At 33.4% G+C, this 17,708-nt stretch overlaps 2 protein-coding genes across 2 annotated transcripts in view; one reads left to right on the top strand and one right to left on the bottom strand.

The window, feature by feature from the left end:
* LOC116427941 (unconventional myosin-Ie) overlaps window positions 1–17,708 on the bottom strand; it is a 51,784-nt gene that overhangs the window by 21,347 nt on the left and 12,729 nt on the right. The window contains exons 5-10 of the mRNA XM_031978872.2: window positions 17,452–17,629; window positions 17,163–17,325; window positions 16,833–16,940; window positions 16,559–16,687; window positions 15,313–15,509; window positions 14,959–15,126 (exon numbers count right to left, since the gene is read on the bottom strand). Of these exons, the coding sequence (XP_031834732.1) occupies window positions 14,959–15,126; window positions 15,313–15,509; window positions 16,559–16,687; window positions 16,833–16,940; window positions 17,163–17,325; window positions 17,452–17,629 (943 nt within the window). The remainder of the gene's footprint in view (window positions 1–14,958; window positions 15,127–15,312; window positions 15,510–16,558; window positions 16,688–16,832; window positions 16,941–17,162; window positions 17,326–17,451; window positions 17,630–17,708) is intronic.
* Window positions 224–14,001, top strand: LOC116427942 (uncharacterized). The gene is made up of 3 exons (XM_031978873.2): window positions 224–574; window positions 12,116–12,328; window positions 12,985–14,001. The coding sequence occupies exons 2-3, from the start codon at window positions 12,117–12,119 to the stop codon at window positions 13,694–13,696; spliced, it is 924 nt and encodes a 307-aa protein (XP_031834733.2). The 5' UTR covers window positions 224–574; window position 12,116; the 3' UTR covers window positions 13,697–14,001.

Here is a 17,708-nt window from a genome sequence, read left to right as displayed (position 1 = left end):
TTTCCTATGCACTTCCTTCCTGCCCATTTCCTCCAAGTCGCCAAAAATTACCAGAGGGGGCAAGGAGGAAGTGTACGAACGCTAATCGCGTCGGTTACATGGACACCGATGAATAAAGTGCGGAGGGAGGCACGCGGAAAGAAAGGTGGGGACCAGGAGGTACAGAGAGCGAGGGAGAATCAACGTTTCACTTAACCATTTCATTACCTTCGGCCGAGCCGTGGCCGCAGTGCAAACGGAACCGCCGTGTGTGCACGGTGTACCCGATCCCGCTTCAGCAGACCAAGGGATTCGCGCGCGAAACATGACTGCCTGCTGCTCCTGTCATGGGCACGAGAGACGCTGAACAGTGCGCGACCCGGTGGACCTTGATTCGTTCTAAATGAATTCGACTCGGCCCGCGTCGGCAGCGTCCTGACTACGACTCCGTTTCGAAGGAGACAACAGTGTGTTGCCGCCCGAGACGCGCAACACGCCTCGAAGACAATCGCGAGCGACCGCAGCCTACACCCACGAGATCAATTGACCCGAGAGGATCGTATTCGCGCTAACCTATTTCGATTTTCTACTTCAGGTAGGATGAACACGCCGACGAGCCCGTATTCTTGACGTGTTCAACCCTTTTCAGTATGGAGTTCGTCTAGCGATTGGGGGTTTCAGGATTTTTGGAAGTATGGAATTTAAATTAATGTGGAGTTGGTTTAGTGATTGGGGTTCTGGAATTTTTGAAAGTATAGAACTGTAGATTAATATGGAGTTTTAGGATTTTTGAAGCTATGGAACTGTAAGTTAACGTGGAGTTGGTCTAGTAATTGGGGGTTTTTGGATTTTTCAAAGTATACGACTATAAATTAATATGGAGTTCGTCCAGCGATTTGGGGTTTTAGGATTTTTGGAAGTATGGAACTGTAAATTGATGTGCAGTTGGTCTAGTAATTGGTGGTTTTTGGATTTTTCAAAGTATACGACTATAAATTAATATGGAGTTCGTCCAGCGATTGGGGGTTTCAGGATTTTTGAAACTATGGAACTGTAAATTAGTGTGGAGTTGGTCTAGTAATTGCGATTTTCGAATTTTCGAAACTATAGAACTGTAAATTGATGTTCTACTATTTAATGTAAATTCTATTTAATATAAATTCTTCAATTATTCAATTGTAAATTGTTTAACGTTGCAATATTGTTGTGTAGGGAAATCACTTGATTGAGTTAGGGAGTTACTTAAGTTATTAAGTGAAGGCTAGATTGAGAGATTCAGTTGATCGATCAGTTTTCATTTGTTCTCACCCAATTTTCATTTTATTTCCCAATTCCTAATATTTTCTATCGCTGATCTACTTACAAGTAACCAATTAAAACTATAGAATTATAAATTAGACTATACACCTTTGCGACTACCCGCTAGACATCAGGTCATCTCCCAACTGTACTTGTTTCATTACTATGTAAATTGTATTTGTAAATTACATTTCATACAAACTAAGTACAACAACACTGTACGTTGAACAACTGACAAAAGTCGAAGGAAAACTGTGAGAGAAGCCATATTACTCGTCAAACGCACAGTTTCTTGACCCACATAGGGCAACAATAGTATCAGATGAAATTTTTGAAGCAGTATAGTGTGATTTATTTATCGGTTTATTACTTCATTCGATCTCGCAATCTCGACGTGTTCCACCGTTTTCACTGTAATATTCTTCGACAAAACCGTTATCTTCAAATGATATTCATTTCAAGAACTATTATTACTCATAGTACTAAAGAAATAACAAAATTATAAATAACCTGTTAAGTGGAGAAGGGATCAGTTGCTAACCTAGTATTTTGCGACACTCGATGATACATTTTCTTGTCCGCGTATTGGTATAAATATGATCTAATTGTGGTTTGTAATACCTAGATAGTATATCTTCAAGATCCTCAGTAATTTCGCAACCCCTTTTTTCATTTCATTCCGCCTAAGATTAACTTCCAAATACTAAAATAAACATCGAGCAACGATACAGAATTAAAAGATCAAAAAGATCATAAATACCTTTCTCTTAACCGTGAAAAATGAATAAATTAACGCAAATCACATGCAGTAACAAAAAAAGTAAACAAAGGTTAACATAACTACCAAACAGCTCAAAATGTCCTATTCCCGATTTCTTTTCCTTTGGCAATGATTAAAAAGTCAACACGATTCTCGGAGAAATTAAAAGAAATTGGTTCAGTGATAAGCAAATATAATTATAAATTCACACTAGATATTGAATTTTTTAAACGTTATTATTCTCTATTCTTGAAACACTAATTTCTATGTGAATAAACGTATAATTATAAATAATAATATTGAACATAAAAATATTGGAACAGTATACCTATGTAAATAAACATATACTCTTCTGGGAACGATAGAATGAAGTATAGAATAAATCTCCATAAATCTGGTGTTAATGAGAATCTCAATAGACGCACTGTTAGAGTTTCCATCGGTAGATTTCAAAAAATCAATTTAATTGCTTTGTAGTTCTAGCGTTAGATGCATTCTATGGGAGTGTCGATCGTATTACATGTTTCCATGTAATTAGTTTTTCGTCATTCACGGTGAATAGTGTTTTAACAATTATTTGTGATTTCCATTTTACATTCCCCCGGGTTTTACCGCGTAACAGACCACTATTTACTCGAGAAATACTGTATGATTTACATAATGATAGTTCCGATAATTATCCGTACACGAAAGTGCAGATGTTTAATGGTATGTTATTTATATAGTTCGGTGAACCTACAAAAAGTCGCCGGACTCGATGGGAAACGTGGCTTCGGGAAAACTGGCTCGGTTAGGATAGTGAAAACGTAAAATAATAGAAAGCGAGAGTTTATGCTTCAATTATTCCAGGAATTAACTGGAAGACACCCGAGGTTCCGCTCGAATTTTTAGCGTTTCGTAATCGGAACCTGAGCTTTCAACGAGGAAAATAATTAAATCTTTTCCCTATGATTTATTCCTCAACTATGATCGATACAACTATCAACTCTTTGAACTCGAGGGCTCCGGAGCAGAGCCATTTAAAATTTATCATTGCAAACTGTGAAACTTTATTATTAAATATGTTATAACATTTATATCTATAATCGATAAGAAACAATGAAATATATCTATGACTCGTCTTTTCATACGCGTATCGTTTATTTATACGTTAATACGCTTTTTCATTTAAAATTGCTTGGAATTGCTGGTAATACCAATGAGAAAAAGTTTCGAGTGCAGAGGGTAAAATTTATTGTAAATTTAATAAATCTAATATTAAATTTATTGTAAACTTAATAATAAATCTAATATTAAATTTATTTTAAACTATATTAAAATTATTTCATAATTGAGTAGATTAAGACATTATATCGTACATTATATTTTCCATTTCTTTGTTTCCCATTTAGAAACGAAAAAGTAAAAGATTCTTTTTTATTTCTTATTATTAATGTACAAGTATTTTTATTTCTTGACTGTCAAATAGGAAATGATTCGTTTCGTCTCAGTCTACCGTATCGTTAAAACACACATGATTTTTAATATTCAGAAGGCAGATGTTTACACGTAACTCACGACAAACTAAGGAAAAAAGAAACAAAAGTTCAAGTAAATTGGATAATGATTAGCTGTTACTTCTTCTCAGAACATGAAATTGCATTTCGTGAATCGGGGAACAATGGAGTTGCGATATAGCATCGTTTCGCTTGAGATAAGCATAATTATTTGTACACTGTGCATACTCGATCAGTTGGGCAGTGGGACAAGAAGACGCGAAGCGAAGGACAAGGACGTTAAAATGAAATGATGTTACACGTTCAGTGATTCTAAAGAACGAAATATGACACAGAAATCGAACAAATAGTAACAGTCCCTTTTATTGCTGCACATTATTCGTAATGTTAGTCATTTTTATTGTCTCTTAATTATTAGTCTTGCTCATCATTCTGAACTACTTATGTTATTAGTCATATTAATTATTTCCTATTAATCATATTACACTTCGTACTATTCCAAAGAATACAGCCCTTTTCATTCTTTATTATGCCTATTATTTATTCCTCATGTTAACTTCAAAGACAGAAAACAATTCATTAACTTTAATTATCGTTTGTCCTCTGAAACTATGGATTTACGTAGAATCAAAAATTAATATTTCGTATTTAATAGGAAAGCAATGTAATAATCTATAATCGATTATTGAATACTTCTTAATCGAACTTTTCAGTGAAAGTTTATTTTAAGTATAATTGTATTTTTGACAATCGTTAGATTCTAATAGGAATATGATTTCGATGAATTCTAATTTCTTTGAACGCTTTTATACAATATTAGTATCTACTTCCGTGATGAAATTAACACGCAATTGTGTCAACAATTAACGTGCGTTCAATAAAACATGTATCCAGTAAAGCCATTAAAATATGTGCAGAACCTGTCAGGAAATAAATTGCCGAGGCAACAAACAATACATCACAGGGATAAATTTAAGTGGAGAAAATAGTTCCTTTTCAAGGTTCGATGCTATTTTAGTGCTGTAAAAGTTAATTGCAAGTGAAATCAATACAAATGAACTTTCCTTTAAATACCTGTCCGTATACCTCTTGTAATTAGCTTGAATTACAAGAAAGTTACTTGCTACAACTGGTAACATACTTTTCAAGGTTTTCAAGTAGCAACGGACAGTTTGAGATAAATTAACCCGATAAACTGGTAAAATAATTTAAAATATGTTTTAGATTATTACGCTGTTATCATTATACATGTCCCTCATTATCACTATTGTTTATAAATTTTAGCTGTTAAATGTTATCTCATTCTATCACGTTCTTAACGTGTTTTGTATGTATAAATTGTATAAAATTATGTGTTTCTTTATTGTTGCTCGTTATTTTACAAATACACAAATATATAATTATTTCAGTTACAATTTTTCTAATAATTTCGTTTGTTGCGGTAAAATTAATGAATCTATATACATATATGTACGAATAAATTCTAAACTCCAAATTTGTATGTATATATAAATTGTAAATAAATAAAATAATGTGGAATAACGAGAAATAATAAAGAAAGGAAAAATTACAAAATAAATGTAACCTGTCATTAAAAAAATAGTCATTTAATGTCACGTATGTCAGAAATGTTTTGACTCAGGGTTTACCAGTGTTTTTCACGTTACGCTGGAATTATTATTGTCAACTTCCACGTTCAATGAAGAAAGTATCAATTGGGTTTTAGGAAGAAAATCTAAAGAGGTTAATAACCGAGATAATGATAAACCAAAGCAATAACTGCCTGAGAATAGTTTTATCGGTTTAAGGATTTCCGCTCGAAAATGAACAAAGGGGGATGTTATTCGCGGAAGGAGGAAAAAAATATTGAATAATAGAAACCACGCTATTTTGATTGCAGTTCAACCGCAAAGAATAGTTTATTTGAGTTTCCAACTTTCACGGGAATTAAGTGCATCGCCACTGCGCGTATTCTTCGCGGATGTAAAGATGTTTTACGACCGTAGCAACATTCCCTTAGATAAACAATAATTTCTAAATATTTCACAGTTTACATTAAATATTCAGTTGAAATTGTTCACTTATAAACACTTGTCATTTTTTCCACTGAATCATCGGCATTGTTCAGTAATCTGTCCTTAATAATTGCGGCATTACAGGATAATTGAAGCAGTCATTTCTAGGTAACTACCTGTCTAAAATGGAGGATAATAAGTTTTCCTTCAATGACGAGAGAATATTGCAAAGGTATTTCAATGTCGACGTAATTTCAGAAAACGATTATACGAGTTTCCCAGGAGTGTAAAATAACAGACAATGAATATTGTTCTACAATGTTATTGAATTATTAAGGGCATTAAATAAAAATTGTTGCTGTTATCATTATTATAGAATGAGTCATCGAAGAGAAATCAAAAGCAAGCCTTAATTGCACATTCGTACAAGTGAAAAAGCAAACATAACCTTATATCTGATAAATATTAAAGATATCATTATTATCATTAAAAGATGTGAATATATTACAATACAAGATGTGAATTATTACGAAAGAAGACAATGAAAAGAAATCAAAAAGCTACGCCTAGTTGCGATAATTACTAAAATTATTATCATCGTCAATCGTGAATTACTTTCACCTGAAAGGACAGAAAAAAGCATAGCTTCATATTCAATACTGATTAAAATTAAGCTTCTTCTTACTCTTATTAAATAATATAAATATACCACAATTACAAAATGGTTATGAAAGAACACATTGACAAGAAATGAAAAGCAAGGCCTAGTTGTGTATTCGATACGAAACTCGATAGCGGACAAATCCGTGCGTTACAGTCACTAGAAACCAAACCCACTTGACAAACCGACTCCACGTGGACTCTTACGTTCACCGAGTGTAGCCGGGTACGTTCACCAGGGCAACGAATGCACTTGCACTTTTTAAGAGAACCTGTTTCCGTTACAACGCGAACCTACATTGAGTGAACCACACCTACTATGAGTTCAGACCGTAGATCTCTTTGGAAAGGAGGACCTTTTCCGTTACTTTTGCGGACTGAACGGCGAGCCGTAATTACGGAAATCGCTGCGAGATATTTTACCGATCAACCGGCGATTTCTTGTCCGGCCTGTCCAGAAGCGGAAAAGAACTTTTCTCTATAACGAAGAGATTGTTGCCCGCCGCTTCAACAATCTCGAACAAATGATGGACTGTTAGGTAACGCGACGAAAAACTTGGCGCTTTGTAATTTGCTTTTTGCCGATTTTACGCGTCGGAGGTCTGGGAAAGCTGCGACAATGCATCTGCAGTTTGTTGTTAACCTGTTGTTTTCGACCTGTCCCAATGCGGGATTTTTAGTTTATCGTTTAATTGCTAATCGTACGTTCATGCAACATTTTAGATATGTATAACACAAATCCAAAGTAAAATTTACAAAATCGAATTCCTTATTCTCTTCCTTAAGTTAGAAATTTTGGTTTAATCGATGTTTGAAAATGTATCGATATAATCACCGACGCTCGCGTTTTTAGTAGCTGAAATTTAGCCGGCGTTCAATGTGTTAACACGTTGACTGCCACGGTGGTCATCGATGACCGGAGCTTCGAAACAGCTGAAGAACAGTTACAATGAAAAACTTGATTATAAATAAGAATATTTACTACTGTAATACTAAATCGTTAATAATTGTTTTCAATAGCATTTGCCTTGTTATTAGAAAATAAGTGTTACTACTCAAAACGCTAGAATTCTCGTGTCAGTCAACGTGTTAACTGTGGAATTTAGTGTGAGAAGTTTCTTGTTTTGCGCGCAATTAAATCAAACAATGAAGTGAGCGTTCAACAAAATATTTTAATGGATTGATAGGAAAAACAGAGCGAAAGAAAATAGTTACATGTATATCTGAAAAAATGAAGAATCGTTGAAACAATTAGTTTAAAACTTTAGAAAAGGCAATAAAAGTTTAAAATGTTTACCTGTGCGTTGAAGAGTAATTATTTATACATAAATGTTAGAAAGTTAAATAAATATCGAGAAGAATTAAATTTGAGAATAGAATCTATTGAAAGTATTATTTTTAATGTGAAAGATTGATGGAACTTGAAAATTGAATAAATATTTAAAATGACGATGAACGCATTATTTTTAATGTAAAAGCTTGACAGAATTTCGTTGAGAAATCTGATGAAAAATTTCTATTCAATGGATAATTCATAAATATTGTAAAATATTAGAAAGAAACCACTAGACTCGTGTTTCGAGAATATCACTAACAAATCCAACAAGGTTATAAATCTTTTATCACCTTCGCTTATGTTTCATTTTCAAACGAGAAAGTAATTGGTGTTGGAGTCAATTTACCAGAAATAACATGCGATTAAATCTTAATTCCGCATTAACTAATTGAACCGTAAACAGTTGCAACACGGTCAATCGACAATGAGCGCCATTATTTAAATTAGAAATATAAAACGTTGAAAAATGTTCGTAGACCTCAATATAAAACCACATACCTACGGTTCGAGTCACAGAAATGTAGAACCCTAATTAAATCCTGACTCAATCCTTAAGTATTTTCTTAAATAAACATTATTCAATTGTCATAACTTGATAATTATTTAATAAACTATATCAAGAGAAATAAATATTTTGGAACGGATCAATTACATTTTAACCAACTCAGAGAGACAGAGAAACGATATTAAACGATGTTAAGTTCGCGTCTTGGACGTCTCTAACGAATCCGAATAAAAAGTTCGTTCCCTCTTAATGAGATTTGCTACAACAAGAATCTCGAGACTTTAATAATCCATTCCCGCAGTGTTCTGCATATTCCAGTTCATTACAAATGAAATATCGAGCCAGCGCTATTTCTTCACGGAACTAAAATGCAGTAATAATCCCGAACTAATTCGACACTCGAGTAGTTATATTTCATATCGCCGCGTTACGATTGTCTTCATAATTTATTTCGAATTACTCGTAATTGCTTTAAGCCGTCGTAAAAATATATTGGATATTCCGGAAAAAAGTGGACACGCCATCATTTCATGTAACATGTTACAAAGAAACTTTCGTTGCAATAACCATTCGTCGACTTCTTTTTATAAACCGGACCGCGGAAAATATTTTCGCTCGTTTCCCATCTTTTTCGTAATTGCCTCATGCCGCAATTGTTAAAAAGATAATAGGTGCTTCCCCGAGAAATTATTAAAGAAATTGATTAACGATACGTAAACTGAATTATAAATTAACCGAAGTCTCGATAGATACACTCTTGAAGTTTCTATAGAGGAATCTCGAAAAGTCGATTTAACTGCTCGGTAGTTTCAGTGTTACGATCGTTTTAGAACTGAATTTTCACCCTTAGCACTCCAGATGGTTTTGTAATTTATCAGCAACTGCAACTAATTTTTATGGCATCTCTAGTGAAAATGAGAAATGCTATAACATTCCTTCGATCTTTTATTTTCCTTCTCAGTACAAAATTTGGATGCGTGGAAAATCTAATTATTTGAGGGTAGTTTCTTTGATTCATTAAAATGTTTGATATTATAACTGGTGCAATATTGGAGCCTACAGAGTTCAAAGGGTTAATTAGTTTCGGACTCTTATCGGGAGTGTTAGAAACACGATTAACTATTTATAGTATATTAACACTAGATTTATGGGACCCGTCAATTTGATATTGAACTGTTTAAACATTATTTCGTAACAATTTAGCTCGATTTTCATTGATGCAATTTTGCGAATACCCATTGTAATCTCCTGTTCTTGAGACACTCATTTCCGGGATCTATATAAACAAACATATACTTTTCTTGGAACAATAGAATAAAGTACAGAATAAATCTCCGCAAATCTAGCGTTAAAAAACTATTAATTGCGGTTAATAACTAATTGTTCGACTTTGATCTTGATAGTTTTTCGTGAGATCATAATACACATGATTTTAATAATATATCTAAAATATTAGGTGCAATTGGCTAATCATTTTTGAGATGAGCAATTAAAGTTACGTATCTTTCAGACATATCCTAATTGTAAATGATTGTACTAGAAATCTTTTTGGTCAACTGATCGACTGCTGCGTTTTTTCACTCATTAATTTTTGTCACTACGAAGAATACGCAATAAATACTGTTGGACGATAATTATCGAAAACACACGCGAAGCATAAAAAATGTCGACACGACGAACATGTGACAACTGCTGAATTTCGGGACTAAAATTTCTCACTTTGTTTTGCGAAAGAGCCATCTGATTCACGTTACAAAATATATCCTGCATGGAAATAAATTTTGAAGCATACCAAGCATATGCGATACAAACCAGTTACATGTATCCATTTAATAAAAAATGATAACATATGCATGGTATGTTTCGAAATGTGCTTCCTTACAGGATACGTTTTGCAACGTTAATCAGTTTGCTTTTATACAGGACATAACAGTGAAGAAATACCAGTGCAGAAAATAACGTTTAAAATAAGAATAAAGGTGAAATTATAGAAAATAAAATATCTTCGATCTTCGAGTTACGAAGTAAATAACAAGTCCATTTGTCCAAAAATATTTCAATTACTATTGAATATAGTATTCAAATGAAACTATTTATTCTCAATAATTTCGAATATTCAATGCTTTCAAAATATCGATAATTGCGAAACAAAAGAAGCAAAATAAGTCATTTTAATTGGTACAGTAGTTCTAGTGTTAATTTGCCTGTTTTATCATTAGTTTCTGTCGAAGGATGTTCTCTATATCTAATCCCGAAATACTGAGTATCTCTATATAATGAAAAACTTTCGGGTGCAAAGGAATGAACGTTTGTTGTTCGATAATACTCCTCGTAATGACTTCACCGCGTACATTTAATCATACGTTCGAATAAATGCTTCTGCCCGGAATAATCGCGCGCGGAAATAAAGTATTTAACGTATTCCCCAGGCGCAATCGCCGGCAAAGAAATAATAGTACGATTTGAACGCGCCGAAACAAAGGAACACGCGTAATTACACCGGCAGCGAGTTCTCTGAAGAGGACTTTAAAATGTTAGTTAACGGCCCCGACGCGTTCCTCTCGTAATTACGGTTAATTATTTTATTAGCCACGTCGCTTGTTCGATTACAAGAGGTATGCATACTAATTCGCCGCGCGGCTTATATAAGTGAAACAAGAGAAATTGTATCATTTTGTTCCTCCAGGCTGGTCGTGCGAGCAGGCAAAACTTTCACTGCGTTTATTATAACGCGCTCGTTACGTGCTGTTCTATGCGGCTGACCAGGAACGTTAAGTTTATCCTGTTTTTCGACGCTTACGTGTTTCCTTTTACGAAAGGAACAATACCTCTCTCGAACGCCGCCCTGCACACCTTCGAATTTTTCCCCGGGAACGGAATCGAAACATTTAACGGCTGTACACTGTGTTTCCGAAGAAAACCTGCGTCGAGATTCCGTCTGATATCGCCATATTGTCTTCGATGGTGAAACTCCGCGTTCTGAATTGCACATATGTGGAACTAGACCGCGTATTTTATTTATGTATTCGTATCGTTTACATATTCACATTCATGCATATATCGCTGAACTACCGATCTTTATGCCAAATATACATTTCTGTTCGTTCGTTTGGAAGAACTGGGATCGAATACGAATTTCGTTATTCTGGTCAAAATGTTACTAACATGTTGCGTACCGGTTAATTCTTAGAAAACTGGTCGATTTCTCAGTGGGATAAACTTATAGGTTCGTGATGCATCACTATATGAAAAACATTCAAATATTTATTATTTCATAAGTATTAAGCAAGTAATCAGTTCTAATAAAGTTTAATATTTCCTTAAATGGTGTGGTAGTTCGCAAAATTACAACGATAGGTTTAAAAATAAAAGCGAGATTTCTCGTTTCCGGTATGCAATGTGTTAAGTTCGAATGAAGTAAAGGTTTCATTAAACTGAATTTATACGGTTAAGATTGTATTAGATATATAAAACGCACAGTCCATTTGTAACAAATACAAATATGCAGTCGATGGTAATAAATGCACTAATCAGAATTGGGAATTTCTATTTTTTTCAATTTATACTAAAAGAAAATGTATGTTTCTGTTTATATCTTGAATTATACAAGATAATTTAGAAAATTTTAAACTGCTGTAAGATTTTATAATTTACCATGTACAATCAAGTCTATTGTAATTATAATTTATAGAAGTGCATAGAAATTATAATTTTTAATTTGCAACGGGAATCTAAAAAATTTATTAATATTCTATTAGTATCTTCTTACTGAACTCATGAAGACATAGTTATTTAAGAATCGATTTTAACACATTGCAATGCTATATTTTAACATGTATAACTTTGATAATTACCACAGCATTTAAGGAAATATTACATTTGATTAGAATTAATTGTCCATTTAAAATACATAATATAACAATATTATACCTGAGTGTTTTTTTATAGTGATATAAGTGGATCTCACTGAAAATCCGCACAATTTAATTTTCTGTGTTAACAAGAAATATTTTTTACGCGAACACTTTCGTAATTTCGGAGTTGTAATACGATATCAATTTTCAGAATGTTAGGAGCCGAAAACTATTATGCAGCGATCGTACTTTTTCTGCTCACGTATCCATCATTCTCGGCGATGGTTCTCCCAAGGCCGCCGTCTTCACCGAATCATATACCACAGGATCAAGGATTGAGCGACAGGAAGATATACGAGGGCAAATCCCTCCACAGTTTCCTACAAAGCTCGAATGTCGAAAGACCGAACACCAATGATTACAGGTAACATAACTGTCACCTTCTATAATTATGAATAGACCGCGAATCTTCGTGCACTCATGGGAATTTTGAAGATGGAAAACTGCACAGAATGCACACGATACGAGAAAATATAAGAAACATCTTGAGTGCTGTGTTTCCTGTAATATTTGTTAAGAGAAACTATTCTATATCCGTAATTTTATGAAACTTCAATTTAAATAAAGGTCCGTAGTATAATTTTACATCTCAAATTTTTGAATTTAATAGTATTAACCCCACTTCAATTCAATATTAAATCTAGTGCAACGTAACAACACATAAAACATCGAAGTAAAATAGTTCTGTCTCTTAATTTATAGAGGATAATCAATTGTGTTAGTTGCGAAGGATATCGTTAATATTTAGTCAGAAAGTAATGAATATCTTCAATGAAAAATATTGTCGAGAGCAAAGAGTTAAGTTAAAACCAAGCAAATCTTTAACACTTTTTCTACTATAAACGTATTTTCGTTTCCTATATTTTCAATATATCTAATAAATGAAATAATAAATATTTCATTAATGTCATTAGTAAAAGCATATTTTCCAGCTTGTTCGGTGTAATAAATCGAATAACAAATAACACATAAAACAAATACTTCCTGAATTGCATTAACAGAATCACATATCCGTTTCAGTTTCCTAGAAATCGAGTTACAAAGCCGAGACGACCTAGACCCAACGAACCTCCAAAGCATCGTGCACGCGATGCTAAAGCCGCCCGAGCAGATCCGCAACGACAGCTACCCGAACCCAGAAGTCATACCGCATTCGATCTTCGGAGTCCGAGACTTCGGTTTGGCACCGAATTTCAAGTTGAAGATGTTCGACGAGGAGAAGCACGTGCTAATGGAACCACCGAAACTCCAGAATTACAACGAGAAGCTGTATTACTTGAAGAACAGCAGACCGAAGGTCTACGTGAACGTGAGAGGTCACAGTGGTTCCTTTCGGAAGGAACCGACCACGAGGACGACATCCGGCGACGAATCCATGGAATTCCTTCGCGTGACACCGTACCTCCAAAGGCAAGCAGACTGGAGATCCCTGCACAACAAGAAGGGTCGGCTACCGAAGAAGTTCGATCGTCGAATCGGTATCGATCACAGCAGGAAGAATCATTCGCGGATCACCGAGAAGAAGAAGCTGAGCAGATTAGCCTCGATTTACGGTGCCGACGATTCCACCACCGAAAATTCAATGGTAACGTCCAGCGAACTGCCCAAGCAAATACCTGCACCGCCGTCTAAGGTACCCAGCAGAAATTTAATGACACAAACTACGCCCGTTCAGAGATACGCTTTGAGGAGAACGGACATATTGCCAGGATACAGCTTCCCCGATGATTGATACCGTGAACTCGAGCGACGAAGATTAATTACGCCGAATGCCTCAGTTCTATGAGGTCGAAACAGTGCGTGGAACGATTAATGGGACCAAGTTCAATCCCTGCCTAAGGATGTTGGCCGGTTTAACTCTGCATCACTGATTACGAGATCTGTGGCGATAATAGTTATGTAATTTACGCTGGATGTTGGGCGATTCTACCAGCTAATGCATTTTGACGATGTTTCAATGGAAAATGTTTATATTTGAAATGATTCTTACGAAGCTACCATGTTTTATTTTTTAAATGGATGATGGGTTGACAGTATTTCTACCGAAGGTGTCACAGGACACCTTTGGAATTTTTAAATTATAATTATTTTCCGAGTTTAGTCGTATATTCTGAAGTGGCTATTTGACTTTTTCAGTAACGGTTATAAAATTAATTATAGGAAATGTCCAAAATTCAATTGAGGACAAGTGATTTAACTGGGAAAATAATTTTAAGTGAAAATTTCAAAAGACGTCTTTTGATACCTTCGGTAGAAATAGTGTTAAGGTGGATCTGTAGCAAAATTTTTATGTGCAATTGCATTTACATGTTCTGAGGTCAACTGGAATGTGAAGTTTGTAATAATTTACTTATGATAATGGCGGGAATGACTTATGAATAAAGGAATCAATAATAAGATTATAAATGAGTGTTCTGTAAATATTAATTTGAAATTTAGAAATATATTTATAAGAGTTCTGGTTTTTACTGATATATTTGTTTCCTTGGGAAGTGTAGGTAATTTTATGTTGATTAATAAAATTTGATTGAAGTGCAATAGAATGTTAAATTATGTATAGATTTCGCGAGAAATTATTATCTCACTCTGATTTCTATAAAAAGGTATGTAATATACTGACTTTTCTTTATTTATTGATGAATGTTTCTGTCTATAATTCTGTGATCAGAATTGCTGCATAAACGAATATTAAATATTCATCAAGTTCTTATATGTTGATTATTATGGCCAGAAAAAAGCGTGCCCATGTTCTTACACATAATGCAAATCTTTTACTTAAGATATTAGCGGTTAATTTATAAACAGTACAAACGTTTAAAACATACTAAGAAGTGAACATATTTTTAATATTCGAACTTGAATGTAAATTGTAATTAAATAAATATGTGTTGTTTTTAAAATATTGATTCATAATGGTTTTTATCATTTCTACTTGAAATGTTAACACGTTTTTCTGTTGAAACAAAATTGTTTAAAGTAAAAATATGTACTTACCTGTTCAGCCTTTAAGGTGAGTTCTATAAAGATTTGCTGTAACTTCTCGTTCACAAAATTTATACAAAACTGTTCGAAACCGTTTTTTTCAAAGATTTCGAAGCCGTAGATATCCAAAATTCCAATTTCAAGGCCGTCCGAAGTAGTTTCCATAGCTGCATTAACTTTCTGTAACAAATTAAAATGGTCTAAAGTTATAAATGAAGAAGTAATTATAAAATATTTAAATCAATTGAATGTAAAATATTGTATAACACTTTTATAATGAATCTTAATATTCCTTATAATAATAAGTAAACTAATTTATGGAAATAATAATTGATTAAGAAACAATAAAAATATATTTGTACTTACTTTCACCAAATAATCAAATAGTCTAGCGTAAATATCCTTTGCCAATGCGTCTCGAGTGTAAAGAGCTTGTTCTACATTTAAAGTGACATCGACGCTTTCCGACTGACCTCCCCATTTCGACTCAAATTCTCGGGATGTTAATTTGTGAGCCAGTTGATCCGTTGCTATTTCAAGCAAGAATGCTGGATACTCGAGACCTGAAATATATTAACCTTCATTAGGCCCTAGAATGTTCTTCGAATCAAATTGAGATTCATTTTTCCTGTAATTTTTTTAAAAGGGTGGTTGAAAGTTAACAAATGATTATTTCAACTTTGCTTCGTATATTTCTCTAATTATCGTCATTTCTAGCATGATATATCATAGTACATATTAAATCAATAGTCAAAGATAATATATAAAAGAACATTTTTGTAAATACAAGACAATTTATTCACCAATCCGCAAGCGACACTAAAATGAAAATTTAGATATGAAAAATTGAAAATTTGCATAAACGTTCGTAGTTTATGAAAACAATAAACTCTATCAAATATTCATGGTTGAATTGTAATGTCTTTTAATGTCAACCTCTTGCCTTGTAATATCGTGTTTGTTTTTTTATGATACCATTTCAGTAATGGTCATATATGAAGAACAAATTGCAAAGCAGATGTTATGCAAGACATTACAATCGTATTTTGACCCCGAAGGCGTTATGGCGCTGGACTGTATAAAACATTTTAGTTTCTAGAAACTGGCCTTCTTCATAATTGTGATGGAATCACGACTCGCTCCCACGATTTCTCACCGGCTTACTCATGACTCAAGAGGAATAAGGGGACAAGGCAATTGAGAAAGAAACGGAATGAACAAAATATACATATCTGGAAATTCAACTACTAAATTCTGGATTTTATGCATTTATACCATACAGAGTAATGTAAATCGAATTGCAATAAAATCTTTATTTTATATTTAATTTCATTCATAAATTATATTTTCCTTTGGAAGGTATACGCTACTTATAATCGTGTATAATTGTTTGTAATTATTTATAATTACTTGTAATTACATATAATTATGCATAATTATATAGACTCTGGAAACTGTTACACCACTATTTTAATGTATGTTAAAGTTTTTAAAACAAATTTTTTCTACGCCATTAGTTGTGAAATGGGGTACCATTCGCCGGTAACGTGTACGTATTTAACAAAGAAAACTATTGTTCACAAAATCAATGTTTTAACGTAAGAATACTTACATTGTTTGTTAGCAACTTGAGAATAATTTTCCTTTTCCATAAACTGAATATTCCCCACGTGAAGTATTCCAGCAACTATTCTAAAGATATCGGTTACTTCTGAATCACTTATTCCCATTACACTTAATCCTAGAAAGAAAAATCAGGGGAAAAGGTTTTTATTTGAGCATTTCTCAGGTCTTTGTAATCTTAACAAATTGTGTTTCAACAGAAACAATATTGCAAAATCAGATTTTCAATTATATTTATTATTCGGTGTTAAATGCATTAATACCTTTTAACGTTTCTTGAAATTCATGAGCGTCGGATACACCCTCAACCCTATGATTCCCACCATAACTGAGGTACTGGTAATAATCGAGATCCGTTAATCCAAATTCAGCTGTAAAACAAAGTATAAAATATATACTAAAATCGGAGATTGTATTATAATGTACTATTTTTAATGAAATTCGTGTTAATTTTATATTTAAAGTTCGAACTAAAAGAATTCAGCAACTAATTAAAAGAAATCAATATGAAATTACTTTGAAGTGTTTACACATACTAGAAGAAGAGGTAATGTATTAAAATTACGTAAATATAATTACCAATTGATATTTACATTTCATTTGTTGGTTTGCACCAGTTACCAATTGATAGAACACATGAAAGTTTCTCTCGCCAAAATTGTGACATATAACCCTCGACTTTTCCAAGAGAAAATTTGAAATTTTCCCACCGCTTGGCTGACCACCACGGCCGAATTGCATTTGTACATATTTTCCCTAAAATTAAGTAATAAAATGATTATTATAGTAATTATTAAAAAGTCATTATAAATATTTAAAAGATATTATTATTATTTAGAAAATTATTATTTATAAATTAACTGTGTATATATCGGTACTTACGAATCTACTACTGTTATTGTTTCGCACAGTTTTCGCATTGCCAAAGGCCTCTAACAGTGAATTTGATTCCAAAATCACATCCTTCACTTTTTGCACCCTATCACCGCCGCCGCTGACTCTCGCGATATAAGACATTATATATTTGGCAGTTACCGTTTTCCCAGCACCGGATTCTCCGCTATAAACGATAACATAAAAGCATCGTAATACTATCATAAAATAAAGTTTGTTAAAGGAAAAGGTTGATAACATATCAC

The sequence above is a fragment of the Nomia melanderi genome, chromosome 6, assembly GCF_051020985.1.
Source record: "Nomia melanderi isolate GNS246 chromosome 6, iyNomMela1, whole genome shotgun sequence".
Classification (NCBI taxonomy): Eukaryota; Metazoa; Arthropoda; class Insecta; order Hymenoptera; family Halictidae; genus Nomia; species Nomia melanderi.
The sequence above is the reverse complement of the archived record's forward strand: the minus strand, read 5'-3'. Positions and strand labels throughout refer to the sequence as shown.

Bases quoted from the DNA above. Each gene is read 5' to 3' on its own strand.
- LOC116427942 (XM_031978873.2), top strand. From the start codon at position 12,117: ATGTTAGGAGCCGAAAACTATTATGCAGCGATCGTACTTTTTCTGCTC. The intron at 12,329-12,984 runs GTAACATAACTG...TATCCGTTTCAG, and splicing joins CCGAACACCAATGATTACAG to TTTCCTAGAAATCGAGTTAC.